We start from the raw sequence: 16,813 nt of genomic DNA, 5'->3' as shown, positions 1-16,813 counted from the left end.
CCTCAACACTTTCCGATTAGAGGAAACGAGCGAAGGAAAAGCGTCCATTTTGTCGATGAAAAAGCGCCGCTGAGAGGCCGCGAGTCGAGTCGATGTGTGTCGGGGGCGCGCGCGGGGGGGGAGGGGTTACACTCACAGTTTCTAAATCAGGTTTCGGTGCAACAGAAGCCGAGGTGGAGCGAGCAGAACAAAGACGGCACCAGTGGCTTCGACCAATTAAAATTCCTCAAGTTTTTTTTTTTTTTTTTTTTTTTTACGGGCCTCTGGGAACCGCCCCTCCGCTAACACCTAATAAAAGTCACAAACATCAATTCTACCAAACCATAACTGTCATTTTAATCCCATTTAAAACAACCCCAATGCACACGGCTTACGCGGCGCGGGAGGAAACGCCGGAGCAGGGAACGCTTCAGAGGGAATTTCTAAATATTGATGAGGAAGCTGATTGGAGCTAATGGACAGAAAAGGACGTTAGATGTTGATTTCACGTAATCTGAATCTGTATTTGAGGAAGAGGATTAGACGTGCGTCCTCTGCGCGTTCACAAACCGGAGGAAGGCCGCGCAGACGGTAACGTGGTCCTCGGGAATTGAACTCAAAACCGTCCCGCTGCAGGGCATGAGTGTGAGCGTACCCCTGCGCCGCCGTGAGAATGGTGATTGTTGAAGGTGAAGGTTTACGTGCGCTGATGTAATCATGTTTCTGCAGGTTTCCACGTGAGCGGGAAAAGAGGAGGGCGTCTGAAACGGACCGATAGGAGGCGCTGTCATAAGGGCATTTCAGAAAAAAAAAAAAAATGAAATAAATAAATAAAAATACAATAAAATTAATAAATAAAAATGAAAATATTAAAAAAATAAAATATAAAACAAATAAAATAAAATTATAAAAAATAAAAATTAATAAAATACAAAATAAATAAAATAAAATAAAAACTAATACAATAATATAAAAACTAATTAAAAAAAAGAAAACTAATAAAATAAAATAAAAACTAAAAATGAATAAAATTAAATAAAAAAACAAATAAAATAAATAAATAAATAAAAATGAAAATAATAAAATAAAAAAATAAAATAAAATAAAATAAAGACAAAATAAAATAAAATAATAATAAAAAAACAAAACAAAAAAAAAAGAGCAAAGTTTGTTTTTAAAGTGCTTTATAAACATCGACAGGCCACACATTTGGATTTTGGTTGGACAAAAGGGACAATACTTCACTGATCCTCCAGCTCCTCCATTTGCTCCTAAAGGGAATTATCACATTCCAAGCCAAAAAAACTGACAGGAAAATAGTTACAAACGTGTCCAAACTCCAGATTTCAAAACGATATCGATGCACAGTCACCCTTTAATAAAAAAAAATATATATTTTAAAAAATTAAAATGTAAAAATAAATAAATAAATAAGGAGAAAATGAAAATAAATTACAAATAAATAAAAATGAAATAAATAAATAAAAATGAAAATCTAATAAAAATAAATAATATAATTTAATTAAATCAATAAATAATAATAATAAAAAATAATAATAAATAAAATCCTGTTCATTTTACTGCCTCACTGGGTCATTACAACACGTGTGATCCATTTATTGACAAAACAATGACCCCACATGACTCTCATTACAACAACCACAGCGCCCCCATGTGGCCACACTCAGTACATGTGTGTCCTGTGTAAACTCCACTGATTTAACCCTGGAAGAAAATGAACCCGGATGATCAAGTAATGAAAGTAAAATCAACAGTATTATTTATTTATAAAAAATATATTTGTATAATCATTGTGCAGAGTGTGTCGCCCCCTAGAGGAATAACATGATAAGACATAAATATTCATTGATTAAAGTGCAAAATCTTAATACATTTATGCAAGATTAGTAAAGATTGATCCTTAAACTGTAAAAGCAACATTATTAGAACATGATGATTAAATACACACATATATATTTATCTAGAGAAAAAAAAAAGAAATAAATTACAGTTAAATGCAATGTAATCATAAAATATACACGTGTTGTGATTAAAGTAGTTTTTTTTTAAAATGCATTACAGCTTTTTATAATCCAGTTCAGCTTCAGTCGTGAGCTCGGTGTGAAAAACAGCACTTTTATGGCACTTTCACGTGGGATTAATCGTCTCAAATTAGAAATAAACAAATGCAGAACAATCAGAGCAACAAAAATGAAGCTGTTTATGATTCTGTGTCGTGTTTTTTCACTTTAATAAAATGTAACTGTGTAAAAACAGGGGCGGAGCCAGATGTGTTTGTTCAGGGGGCTCAGCTCCACAGTTTGGTTTATATTTGAATAATCCTAGTGGAAACTGGATGTTTTAGGAAAGTGGGAAAAAATGTATGGAACAGGAGAGAACTGGACAGTCTAGAGAAAGAATGGATGGAAAAAGGAAAAGAAGGAAGGAAGGATGGAAGGAAGGAAGGAGAGATGTCTGGATGGAAGAAGGAAGGAGGTAAGAAAGGAAGGAAGGATGAAGAAAACAAGGAATCAAGGAAGGAAAGAAAGAATGGATGGAAGGAAGGAAGGAAGGAAGGAAGGGAGGGAGGGAGGAAGGAAGGAAGGAAGGAAGGAAGGAAGAAAGGAAGGAGGTAAGAAAGGAAGGAAGGATGAAGAAAACAAGGAAGCAATGAAGGAAAGAAAGAAAGAAAGGATGGATGGAAGAAAGGAAGGAAGGGAGAACGGATGGATGGATTGATGGATGGATGGAAGAAGGAAGGAAGGAAGAAAAAGAAAGGAAGGAAAAGAAAGGAAGGATGGATGAAGGACGCAAGGAAGGAAGGATGGAGGAAGGAAGGATAGAAGGATACAAGGATGGAAGGAAGGAAAGAAGGAAGAAATTCTAGGGAAGTCTAAGCCCCCCTCCAGCCCCCCCCGTCCACCCCTGGCTCCGCCCCTGATACAGAACACAGGACTCTGATTGGCCCATGTGACGTAAACATTATAAACACATTACACTTTGAGTTTTGTGCCGGTTCTTCACGCAGCAGAACAGAAACCGACTGTGTCCAGGAACATTTTGAAAGTATTCTCTTTATTTTCGTTCATGTCTTTTTTTTCCGAGCGCTTCATCTGTGCGCGGCGTTGACCAGGACCACGGGGATCTGCCTGGTCTTCATCTCTCGGGACATTTGACACCAGTTGCAGGGGATGCAGAAGTAGGCGTACAAACAGTCCTTACACATGTCGCCCTGGAACACGCAACACACGGGTTTGTTACGCAAGGACCGTTACCATAGCGATTAACAACTTAAAGCAAAATATTATAGCGTATTGGACACACCCTCTCATTTGATGTGTTTTTTTTATTTTTTTTAAACAATTTTCTACTTTTTATACACACAGAAAACCTCAAATACATGAAGTAAGACATATTTAATTATGTAGTAAACACTTTTTTCATGATTACATACAGCTCGCTTCAAATAGTTGATGTCTTCTGTGTGTATAAAAAGTAGAAAGTAGCAAAAAAAACAAAAAACAAAACAAAACACTGAACTTTTGACTGGTCGTGTCTGTCCTCTGATCAAAAAGGTCAAAACTCCCTGATGTAAAGTTCGATCAGGCTCTATGTTGAAATAAGAAAACTCGTTCTGTAACTTAAAATTCAGGTTGTAGAAAAAAAAAAAAAAAAAAAAAAAAAAAAAAAAAATAGATGGAAAAAAATAGAAATGTAATAAAAATTTAAATAAATAAATAAGGATAAAATGAAAATAAAATCAAAATAAATAGAAATGAAATAATAATAATAATAATAATAATAATAATAATAATAATAATAATAATAATAATAATAATAATAATAATAATACAATTTAATTTGATAAATAAATAATAATAAAAAAATAAAAATCCTGTTAATTTTGCTCCCTCGCTGGGTCATTACAACACGTGTGATCCATTTATTTACAAAACAATGACCCCACATGACTCTCATTACAAGAACCACAGCGCCCCCATGTGGCCCCTCTCAGTACATGTGTGTCCTGTGTAAACTACTGTCAGGCCCTGTGTTGAAATAAGAAAACTCATTCTGCATCTTAAATTTCAGATTGTAGAAAGAGCTTTACGTTTATAACAGAGAACAGATTTGAACCAGGGCTGCACTTTTTTTTTTTTTTTTTTACAATATTAAAAAGTAAAGAGCATTAATATTTGAGAAAAGACTGAAATATGAACCACAGACTGTGTAAAGACGTGGACTGAGTGAGTGTGACGTCAACCACAGCGTTCAGCTCCAGGAAAATGAAGCTCATCGAGGACGGAGCAGTTATGGCGACGAATTTGGAGCCGAGTTTCATATTTGGAATTCCGACCCAGAGTATCATAGCAACCAAAGAGCCAATCAGGAGCGAGGCAGCTGAAGGTAACGCCTCAACGCTGTATTATTTTAGTCCTGATCATTATTTTTCAAGATTTAGCATATTAACTTTGCTTTTTTTCCCTGGGTTGGCAATATTTTTAGGTTTCAAATTTTACTTCCTGGTTCTAAATCTAAAGAAGGCGCCTGATTTGTCTGTTTTTAATGTTCATATCTTGATTTACAGACAAAATAGTGAAATAAAACCCCCAGGATCATGTAGAGGGTTAATACGAACATTTAAGACCAAAATGACGAGTCTGAGAGGACACAGTTTTTCAATGGAAAGTAAATTGGAGCCAGAGTCGATGGAGCAGGAAGTGCGCACATGATCACTTCCTGTTTGGAACGTAGCGGCGCTAGCAGGTTAGCTATGTCCATTTATATAAACAAATCATTGTCATTACAGGCACAAGATTTGCGTGAACATTTCCCTTTAGCTCTTACTTTGATTCCGTATCGGTGTCTCATGGAAATTCTCATGGACATTCCGATGGGAGGGATGCAGCCGAACATGTCCAGCAGTGGGAGACAGAGACACTGGCCGTACCTCTTGCTGATGACACAGGCAAAACAAGGGCAGCACCAGACGCCTAAACAGCCTGGAAACAACGAGGAAATCACATTTATTTATTTATTTTTGCACTATTTCCTTGGAGTATGTGACAGTAAGTCGATCCGGAGAAGCCGACAGGAGCGAGACACGTCGGAATTCCAAGCGGTCTTTCGGAATATATGAGAATAGATGAATTTGCAATAAAAAATACGTAAAATAAATCTGCATGTCCACCAACAAACCAGTAGAGACGTGTCCTGGAAAAGTTTAGACCATTTTTCCCAGTCCCGGAAGTAAATATCCCATTAATGTTCTCATAGAGTTTCCAAAAAATATATAAAGTTTGATCTGTGACTAGTTATGTGACATTTGTGAAAGAGAACTCTTTTGAACGGCTCCTTTAATGTGAATGGTTCGAACCGGATCAAATTTTTTAAAATAATCGAGTTTTTTTTCTTTCTAAATTGTTTGCATTTTTACCAGAGGCTGTTTGTGATTTTCACAGATGACACGAGTGACAGCGTCTGTCCAAAAAACATGTTCCAACGTGATCAGAGTCAATTTAGTTTGCTCTGCTCCTGTCGTCTCTCGTTTGTCTCATGTTTGTCTCTCATGTTTGTCTCTCATGTTTGTCTCTCATGTTTGTCTCTCATGTTTGTCTCATGTTTGTCTCATGTTTGTCTCATGTTTGTCTCTTGTTTGTCTCTTGTTGGTCTCAAATGTTTGTCTCTTGTTTGTCTCTCGTTTATCTCATATTTGTCTCTCATGTTTGTATCATGTTTGTCTCATGTTTGTCTCATGTTTGTCTCATGTTTGTCTCTCATGTTTGTCTCATGTTTGTCTCATGTTTGTCTCATGTTTGTCTCATATTTGTCTCATATTTGTCTCATGTGTTTGTCTCATGTTTGTCTTATGTTTGTCTCATGTTTTCCTCATGTTTGTCTCATATTTGTCTGATGTTTGTCTCATATTTGTCTGATGTTTGTCTCTCGTTTGTCTTGTTTGTCTCATGTTTGTCTCATGTTTGTCTCATGTTTTCCTCATGTTTGTCTCATATTTGTCTCATATTTGTCTCATATTTGTCTCTCATGTTTGTCTCTCATGTTTGTCTCTCATGTTTGTCTCATGTGTTTGTCTCATGTGTTTGTCTCATGTGTTTGTCTCTCGTTTGTCTCTCGTTTGTCTCATGTTTGTCTCATGTTTTCCTCATGTTTTTCTCATATTTGTCTCATATTTGTCTGATGTTTGTCTGATGTTTGTCTCTCGTTTGTCTCATGTTTGTCTCATGTTTGTCTCATATTTGTCTCATGTTTGTCTCATGTTTGTCTCTCGTTTGTCTCATACACTCCGGGACGTCCTGGCAGCAGTCACAGATCCCGGAGCTCCAGTCGTTGGACACCAGTGAGTCCATCACCGGCTGAGGCTGACGCACCACCATTTTAGACATTTTGATGTTTTCTGAAAATAAAGACAGAACCAGAACATTTATTTTTAAAAGCCACAAGTTACACAAGAAACAGTCATAAATCTTGTCTGATATTATCTGTGTTTGAGTTAAGACCCAGGAAGTGCATCATTATATTTAAGATTTGGCTAAAGTTTTCTTAATCTTAAAAATGTTGATGAAGATTTTGATCATTTTACTTCCTGGTTGGACATTCCTGGTCCCATAATGTAAACAAACATAAAACGCACAAATGTTACAATTAGGCAGATAAAAGTGAACAAAAAGACCTTTTTTAACGTTTAAACTGCTGGAAAAATGTCCTTGTCACATAGATATTCTGTTTTATTTTAAAAGTCACTGCTACTTCCTGCTTTTTATATAATATACTACACCTGACAACTCCAATAGAAGACAGATAAAATCTATACACCAATTTAAAGATTTAAAGGCCCATATTACACTGTTTAAAGGCCCATATTACACTGTTTAAAGGCCCATATTACACTGTTTAAAGGCCCATATTACACTGTTTAAAGGCCCATATTACACTGTTTAAAGGCCCATATTACACTGTTTAAAGGCCCATATTACACTGTTTAAAGGCCCATATTACACTGTTTAAAGGCCCATATTACACTGTTTAAAGGCCCATATTACACCGTTTAAAGGCCCATATTACACTGTTTAAAGGCCCATATTACACTGTTTAAAGGGCCCATATTACACTGTTTAAAGGCCCATATTACACTGTTTAAAGGCCCATATTACACTGTTTAAAGGGCCCATATTACACTGTTTTCTGATCTGTTCTAATGTCGTTTCCTTGTCACAAACAGACCTGGAGTCGTTGTGTTTTGTTTCATTCACATGTTTAACTCAAAAATCCTGCAGATTTAGTCTGAGTTTTTCTCTCAAACTGAAAACACTCTGTTCCACCTCGTGATGTCATCATGTGGTGATACAGGAAGTGCTCCACTGTGTTTTTAAACTCCACACACCTTCATTTCTAGAATCATTTGGATAATTTCAGCTCTGGAGTTGCCGATCTCTAAAGAAATAAAGGTTAAAAGTAGCTCTTAATTTGAAAACTACCACTTGATGACATCACCAGGTGGAACGGAGTGTTTTGAGCTTTGTAGATGTAACACACTAATAATAAAGTGTGACTCAAACATGCGTGAATGAAACAAAACACAACTCCAGGTGTGTTTTTGAGGCGGTAACAACATTGGAACATGACTAAATAGTCACAATTGTCAATTTTGTGTAATACAGGCGCCATTTTGAGGACTTTATACAGTTACTATAATATGTTAAGCTGAAAAATACATTCAGCCTTTCCCACAGTTTAGAAATCCGGCATTGTGACAGCGTTAAACGTAATTAACTACAAACAAAATCCACACAAGCTACATTTAATCTACAAAAACTCACAACAAACTCACAAACGTTGAACCTGATCATTTATATTCACGATTAAACCCAAAAAAACTCACTTTATAACAAAACAAATCTGCTTTCTAACAATAGAAATGTCAGCCGCTCCCATCTGTAATAAAAATTTTACTAATAAAACAGAGTGACGTCATGTGAAACGCAGCCGTTTTTATAATAAACAGATTTAAATCAAACTCACAGGTGTCAGTTTTCTGTTATTTTTGAGGAGTTTTTCCAATTCAACGCATAGAATATTTCATTTTAATTTATAAATCGCATTTTTGAATCATTACAAAACCTATGGATATTTAGCGAAAAAAAATAAACGTATTTTTTCCGTACCTGTTTGAATAGTTGTGCCTCGTTGTGTCTTGGCTCAGTCTGATTCTTTGTGCAGTTTCATCAAAAGCGCAGGTGAATAAAAGATTGATGAGTAACTGGACCGGCAGGTTTGGCTACGTCAAAGATTCAAGTCTGAGGTGTGGTTTGTTTTAGGAAACTTTAAAGAGCAGCTCTGGATTTGTGGTCCAACTGTGGAATAATGTCGTTTCCTCGTCAAAAAAAAAACAAAACCCAGACCCGGAGTTGTGTTTTGTTTCATTCGCGCATGTTTAACGCACGGATAAACCTGCAGATTTAAGCGTGAAGGTGCTTTTGTCAAACTCTAAATGCTCCGTTCCACCTTGTGATGTCATCATGTGGTGATACAGGAAGTGCTCCACTGTTTCTTTAAAATCCTAGAATCATTTGGATCATTTCACATCTGGAATTGCCGCTTATTTCGACTGAACTGAAGGTAAAAGGCAGATGTTCACTTGAAAACTGCCACGTCATGACATCACGAGGTGGAACAGAGCGTTTTGGGCTTTGGAGATGTAACAGACTAATAATAAAGTGTGAGTCAAACATGTGTGAATGAAACAAAACACAACTCCAGGTCTGTTTTTGAGGAGGAAACAGCGTTAGGACGTGACTTAAAGCTACACGAGTCCTGTTTGTGTGATACAGGAGACCTTTAACAGCACAGCGTCGTGTTTAAAGGCGACATTTTGAGGACTTTATAATATATTACGTTGAAAAATTACACATTCTGGTTGTTCTCGTCTCTATAACTGCTGTCGCCCTGGGGTTGACTGACAGAAAAAAGTGTCTGACAGCTACAAATCACACATTCTACCCGAGTTATTCACATTTTTTACCACATTCTATAACCTACTTACATCCAGTGCTCGCATCTCCACAAACCTTACTCTTATTTGACCTGCTCGTTTCCATGGAGATGTTGTTGTTGTTGTTCCTTCGGCCATGATCTCCCACAGAATGGCACACAAGGACATGCGGGTGAACTGGAAAAACAGAGATGATGTTGTAGAAAATGAAAGTTTAATGTAAAAAGTTGGATCTTATTGGTGTTTTTCAGACTCTAGATTAGATTTGACTTTATCATGAAATATCCAAAAGGTAATTTCACAAATGTTCAATCCATAGACTGTATATATAAATGGATGTAGCTAACCTGTTAGCCGCCGCTGCTTTCCAAACAGGAAGTGACCGTGTGCGCACTTCCTGCTCCATCGACTCTGGCTCCAATTCACTTTCTACTGAAAAACCATGACCCCTCTCTCTGTCTCTGCTGCTGTCAGACTCATCATTTTGGTCTTAAATGTTCATATTAACCAACTCTACATGATCCTGGGGTTTTTATTTCACTGTTGTGTCTGTAAGTAAAGATATGAACATCAATAACAGACAAATCAGATGTCAAATCAGATGGAAAAGATCCTTTGGTTATAATGTGGTGAGTTTACGTTCATGTTGTATCAAATAAATAAATAAATAAACCATCTTTCCCTGAGGTAGTGAGCTACTGTGAACAGGTTTCATTGACAGCGTTGCTAAGCAGAAAGGGCGTTACCTTCAACAGCTTCGCTCCTGATTGGCTCTTTGGTTGCTATGATACTCGCGGTCAGAATTCCTAATACACAACTCACAACTCGCCTCGATGAGCTTCATTTGACTGAACGCTGCGGGTCACGTCACACTCAGTCCACTTCTTTATACAGTTTGTGTTTGAACTTGAACCTTTTAGATCACATGTGTCAAACTCAAGGCCAGTGGGCCAAATGTGGCCCTCTACATCATTTTAAGTGGCCCTCGACAGGTTAAATTAAAAGGTATGATGGTCTTAAAATGTCATATTTTATTTCTAGGCAAATGCATATGTAATATTTGTAACTTGAAAAATTGATAAATACAGAAATAGTTAATTAACAAGTTAAAAAAACAGATTTATTTTACATCTGGCCCTTTGAGAGCAGCCATTTTGGTGATGTGGCCCTCGGTGAAAATGTGTTTGACGCTCCTGTTTTAGACCCAATAACTCACTGTTTTACAACAAAAATCAGCATTTTAACAATATTCATTTTAACTGCTCCGTCTGTGCATAAAATAATAATATTGGCCATTTTAAACCCAATAAATATTTGAATCCAGGCTCAAAACAGTTTGCTGTGCGTATTTTTATTCTGCACTTTTCTCTTTTAATGTTCATTGTATGATGATTATTTGTGAGTATTTATATTTTGATTTGTTGTATTGTGATTTTATATATTTTATATTTTATATCTTTCTCATTCTGTAAAACACTTTGAATTTCTTTGTGTACGAATTGTGCTGTACAAACAGACTTGCCTTGCCTTTAAAGGTGCACTCTGTAACTTTTCTGGCGACGCGTGCGCCCCCTGTTCTCTGCTTTACCTGAAATGTCCCACAGTGTGGCTTTAAAGAAATCGAGCAGGTGACATTTCCAAGCTGACGAGGAGATGTGCAAATGACTAAATACAAAACAGATTAAAGTTATACGCTGGAACAGTCCACAAACAATAAAATCTCCATGGAAACGAGCAAATGGGAGACCCCCCCCAACAGAAAAGTGACACAGTGCAGCTTTAGGTTGATGTTATCAGCTGCAGACGTTGTTTTTGTGGAGTTTTTTGTTGTCGCTGGATCGTTTTGAGCCACATTAAAGCGGCTCGGACACAATCGCACTCGGAGGTTATTTTTGTCATAGACTTTAATGACGCTCAACTACAAACAGGATAAAAAGGAGTGGCTCTGGATTCTTTTGTCGACGCAGAACCACGAGTATTTTCTCCGAAGCACAAAAGGGAACTGCATATTTTCATGAACTAATTTGACTGATTGACTGTGGTTTGACCCTTGAAAGTATTTAGAGCAGGTTTATTTATGTTGTGTTTATTTATGCTAAAGGGGGCGTGGCAAAAGTGCACCTGCAGGGGGCGTTCATGCAAAAACAACTATTTATACAGAAGAAATTACTAGGAAACTATGTATTTATATAAAGACACATTAAACTTGTGAATCTTGGTATTTATTTAAATGTCTTTTTACGTACAAATACTTAAAAACAAACAAAAAAAACTAAACTAAATCACTAAATCTTCAGCTCATCTTCTGCTCTTGTCCCAGTTGTACAGTTATTATTCGATTAATAAGCATTTTGACCGATTAATCGACTAATCCACTAAAGGCCCACGGCTCTGGAAACTGTCACCCTTTGAATTTAAATGATTTTACCTGAATGCATTTGCCTTGACTATAGACTCTATTCATAAATGGACATAGCTAACTCTGGCTCCAATTCACTTTCTATTGAAAAACTGTGTCCTCTCTCTGTACCTGCTGCTGTCAGACTCGTCATTTTGGTCTTAAATGTTCATATTAACCCTCTACATGATCCTGGGGTTTTTATTTCACTATTTTGTCTGTGATTCAAAATATGAACATTAAAAACAGACAAACCAGACGCCTTCTTTCCCCGAGGTCGCTCCAGCTAGCGTTAGCAACAGGTTTGATTGACAGCGCTCTTTGGTTGTTATGATCTCCAAATTCGCCGCTCTCACTAACTAAAACTTGGCCATGTCAAACGTAAAGGTCCCCTATGTAACTTTTCTGGTGGAGGGTATCTGCACCCTGTTTCTCCATCTATTTGCTTTGACTGAAATGTTCCAAAGTATGGCATTAAGCTTAATCTTGCGTTGGTTCAATTTTAGACGTTTGTTTTGCGCAGAAATAAACGTAATAAACGTGTGTTCTTAGTGTGAGTGGGGTCTCCTCTCCACAGATCTGATTAGTATGGAGTAGACTCGAGAGAAAATGAATATCGTAATTGTTTATTTATTTATTTTTTATTTTTTATTTTTTTTAAATATATTAAGTAAATAGTTGATAATAAACTAAAATAAATGAAGCGTGTAATGTAATGTTTGACAGCAGCAGTTAGAGAGAGAGAGAGGGAGGGAAAGAGGGAAACAGAGAAAAAGGGGAAAGAGAGAGGGAAACAGAGAGAGAGGAAACGGAGGGAGAGAAAAGGAGAGAGAGAGAGAGAGAGAGGCCAAAATAATGAGTCTGACAGGGAAAGAGAGAGATGTAAAGAGAGAGGGAAACAGAGAGAGCAGGGGAAATAGAAAGGGAAAGAGAGGGAAATAAAGATAGAGAAAGAAAGAGAAGGAAAGAAATAGAGGGAAACAGAGAAAAAGGGGAAAGAGAGAGAGAAGCAGAGAGAGAGAGAGAGGGAAACGGAGGGAGAGAAACAGAGAAAGAGAGGTCAAAATGATGAGTCTGACAGCAGCAGGTAGAGAGAGAGGGAGGGAAAAAGAGAAAGAGAGAGATGTAAAGAGAGAGGGGAAAAGGGAAACAGAGATAAGGAAGGAAATAGAAAGGGAAAGAAAGATAGATAAACAAAGAGAAGGAAAGAAAGAGGAGGAAAGACAGAGAGAGAAACAGAAAAAAAGGAAAGAGAGAGAGAGAAACAGAGTGACAGAGAGAAGGAAACAGAGGGAGAGAAGGAGAAAGAGAGGTCAAAATGATGAGTCTGACAGCAGCAGGTACAGAGAGAGGGAGGGAAAAAGAGAAATGTAAAGAGAGAGGGAAAAAAGGAAACAGAGAAAGCAGGGGAAATAGAAAGGGAAAGAGAGGGAAATAAAGATAGAGAAAGAAAGAGAAGGAAAGAAATAGAGGGAAACAGAGGAAAAGGGGAAAGAGAAACAGAGAGAGGCCAAAATGATGAGTCTGACAGCAGCAGTTACAGAGAGGAAAAGAAGAGGGGAAAGAGAAAGAAAAACACCAGGAAAAGTAGGAAGAGAAGAGGAAAAGAGAAGAGAAAAGAAGCGAAAAAAGACCAAGGAAAAAAAAAAGGAAAAAGAGGATGAAAAATGCCTGCTTCTTCCTGCGAAACGAGCGGACACTGAGCAACACTGTCAATCAAACCTGTTGCTAATGTCAGCGGAGAACGAAGGCGCCTGATTTGTCTGTTATTAATGTTCAGATCTTGATTTACAGACACAAAAGTGAAATAAAAACACCAAAAACACAATGTAGAGCGGGTTAATACGAACATTTAAGACCAAAATGACGAGTCTGACAGCAGCAGGTACAGAGAGAGGACACAGCTTTTCAATAGAAAGTGAATTGGAGCCACGCATATAAACATACTCACTTCAAATTTGGACCGTGGCGGCTAGCATGTTAGCTATGTCCATTTATATAAACAGTCTATGGTTTCTGCAGGTTTCTGAATATCCTCATTTGGGTAAATAATAATAATAATAATAATAAAAAAAACGATATTAATTTTGGTCAATATTTCCCAATCCTTCAGTTTTGGATGTACAGGCTGTAACGTGTTTGCTCATGTTCTGTCCTTGTCTTTCCCGGTCACATTTACACACAAACTTGATAACCTAAACTACACCCTGATATCTGCCCCTCTTTTGAACCTTTCCCCAGTGCCCTCCGCTCGCCATGTGCTCCGCGGCGCCGTGACGTCCACAGAAATCAGATCACGACAGTAATCTGATCACAAATACTTCAATATTTTGCCTTTAACTATCCCCGGGTTTCAGAATGACGAGAGATTAGAACAGTTGCCGTAGCGAGTAGCAATTTAAAACAAAACGTGATCATTTTTGAATTGGAAAAAGTCCTCAAAATGTCGCATAGAACAAGAAGATGAACTCAGACAAACAGCCGGACAACAGGGAAACGGTTTACTTCCTGGTTCGTGGCTGTTAAACATTGACAAAAGAAGTACTGAGTTTTGTTACTCAAGTAAAAGTACAGATACCGAAGCAAAAAATACTAAAGTAAAAGTATCATATGGAAAAATCTACTTAAGTAACATGTAACTCATATAAGGTATAACTCCATCATCAAACCCAAAGCAAACAAAGGAAACAAAGAGGAAACCAACTGAGGGATTACACAGACTACTTAAGTAAAAGTATTCAAGTACCTGTTTAAAAATGTGCTTGAAGAGTAAAAAGTAAAAGTGTTTTGCGCTGATTTTGAGATGTAAGAAAGTTTCAAATGTAGTAATTTTGATAAAGATTCAACAGAAACAAACAAAACAATCATTTAGTTTTTGTTTTTCTGGCTGTTTTTCTTTGTATATTTCTATTTGCTCAAATTAGAAACGTGTTAAAAATAAACCCTCAGACTTTTCAGCAAACAAAAATACAAACAAAAGACTCAGACAATAATAAAAAATACCTTTACTTTTCAGTCCAGTTAAAAAATGTGAGTAGAAAAGTACAAGTACTGCCCTCAAATGTAGTGAAGTAAAAGTAAAACGTATCCACAAATTTTACTTAAGTGCAGTACTTTACCACTTTTACATCGTTACATTCCACTTCAGCCCTTAACAAAGCTTTATAATTATGCAACATTATTGGCCTTATTTGGCGCCGCCCACTTTTCCATGACTAAACCTCACGATCTTTGCGGTGGCTTTTCCGGTTAAGCAGGAATCCGGTTCATTCCAGTAGAGAATTTGGGAAAAGTTTTGCCGCTAAAATCAGATATAAAGTAGATTTGATTTGTGGAAACTGTTCTATGTTCATGTGACCAACAAGTCGACAAAAAAAATAAATAAATGCAACAACAATGATGATGGCGTCGCCCACAGAACTTCCAGAACAAAGTGAACACAGTTTGGGCATTTAATTGAGCTACTGAGTCATATTTTGCATAATTACACATTAATGGCCTGGGTGATTATGCAAAATATGACTCAGACGCAGTAAATGCTTAATGTGGCTCATTAGACCGAGCCACAAACAGGTGTGTTAGCTTCAGTGTTTTAGCGCCTCCTTCAGACAGAAATAAGGCAGTGTCCAGCAGGAATCTGACCAGAACTGAAGAAGCGGCTTGGACGAGCAGAGAAACGTCTTCACTCTAAAACAGGAGCATCAGACACATTTTCACCGAGGGCCACATCAGCAAAATGGCTTTTTTAACTTTTTAATTAACTGTTTGTGCATTTATTTCTTATTCCACTTACAAGTATTGCATATTTATTTGCATAGATGTTAAAATATAGCTATGTAATGGTGTATCTCTTGATAAAATAACATATTAAGACCATCATACTTTTTTAATTTATTTTAATTTCTGTCGAGGGCCACATAAAATGATTTGGAGGGCCACATTCGGCCCACGGGCCTTGAGTTTGACACATGTGCTCTAAAACATTTTGTCCAGTTACAGATTTGAATTTTTCTTTTACGTGTTTTGTGGCCTTGCATTACCACAGTCAGTTGTAGAAAACACGCAGCGATTATCGTTTCTTTGCACGGGACTTTATTTTGTGTTAATTTTTCATAACAATATTGATCCAAAATGACTTCTACTTTAAAAAAAAAAAAAAAAACAGTTTGAAATCATGATCTTCTGCTGTTCCACCTCCGCTTTGCACATTTTACCTTTGCACAAAACGCATTTTCAACTATTTCTCCTCAACATGGAGCCTGAACTTCTCAACGATCGCTGGGATGTGGGCGGGGAAAAGGGGGAAGGTGAACAGAAATTTTAAACGTCAAATTCAAGTCGATACAGGATTAGCTAAAGGTGCATCACTCAAACTAAAACTCTGAGTGAATTATGGTGAATATTTCATTATAAAAAGCTCATATAAGTTGATTTTGCACAGTGTCTCCTTTAATAATTTTACAGAGAAGTGTTTTCCTCCGTCGGCTTTAGACAAACTTGTTGAACCTGAGATAGTGTCGGATAAACAGGACAGATGTGAAGCAGGACGTTACAGTCGTCTCACCTACTGGACACAAATGCAGAATAAGTCTCTTTAAGTCTGGTTTTGACAGTTTATCTTTGATTTTTAGATGGTAAAAAGCTGCGGATGTGCGGATTTGATGTCTGATGTGGCTGTTAAAGTTCAAGTCTGAATATACCTTTGTTGTATCTCGTTATTGACGTGTTGACATTGATAAAGGCCACACTTTTCCAGCTCACGTTCAGATCGTGTAACTGTCGCTTTAAGAGATTGGAGGGGGGATTTAGAGGGAAAAGGCAATGGGGTCAAATTCTGCAGAGAAGAAAAAGGTTTTATAAGACTGGAGACTGCAGCTGTAGGAGACTGGGGTAAGGGCTTCATGACTAATCAGTTTGTATTTAGAGTGAGAAGAAACGGTAATACGAGTAGCAGCAGTATCGTAGTACAAGCAACAGTAACAGTAGAAGTAGTAGTAGTAGTAGTAGTAGTATTAGTAGTAATAGTGTTAACAACATGGAACAATTATTGGAAGTAGGTCAGTGGGTTACCTGCAAGTTGTAGCAGAAGTCGTCATGCAGTAGATATGGATTAGAAGCAATAAGCAAAGACACACACAGAGACTAAAACAGAACTAAACCAGGTCTAAGATGAGACTAAACCAGGTCTAAAACCGGGTCTAAACCAGGTCTAAAATGAGACTAAACCAGGTCTAAAATGAGACTAAACCAGGTCTAAAATGAGACTAAACCAGGTCTAAAACCGGATCTAAACCAGGTCTAAAACCGGGTCTAAAGCAGGTCTAAAATTAGACTAAACCAGGTCTAAAATGAGACTGAACCAGGTCTAAAATGAGACTAAAGCAGGTCTAAAATGAGACTGAACCAGGTCTAAAATGAGACTAAAG

The 16,813-nt window shown here is 37.2% G+C and overlaps 1 protein-coding gene across 1 annotated transcript; it reads right to left on the bottom strand.

Moving 5' to 3' along the window:
• Window positions 1-2,919: 2,919 nt before the first annotated feature.
• On the bottom strand, window positions 2,920-8,222 carry LOC117381213 (cornifelin homolog B-like). Its single transcript, XM_033978116.2, has 4 exons — window positions 8,163-8,222; window positions 6,281-6,394; window positions 4,828-4,982; window positions 2,920-3,211 (listed from the first exon to the last, which is right to left on the bottom strand). The coding sequence occupies exons 2-4, from the start codon at window positions 6,381-6,383 to the stop codon at window positions 3,089-3,091; spliced, it is 381 nt and encodes a 126-aa protein (XP_033834007.1). The 5' UTR covers window positions 6,384-6,394; window positions 8,163-8,222; the 3' UTR covers window positions 2,920-3,088.
• Between the last annotated feature and the right edge of the window lie 8,591 nt (window positions 8,223-16,813).

The sequence above is a fragment of the Periophthalmus magnuspinnatus genome, chromosome 14 (genome assembly GCF_009829125.3).
Source record: "Periophthalmus magnuspinnatus isolate fPerMag1 chromosome 14, fPerMag1.2.pri, whole genome shotgun sequence".
Lineage (NCBI taxonomy): Eukaryota > Metazoa > Chordata > Actinopteri > Gobiiformes > Gobiidae > Periophthalmus > Periophthalmus magnuspinnatus.
The sequence above is the reverse complement of the archived record's forward strand: the minus strand, read 5'-3'. Positions and strand labels throughout refer to the sequence as shown.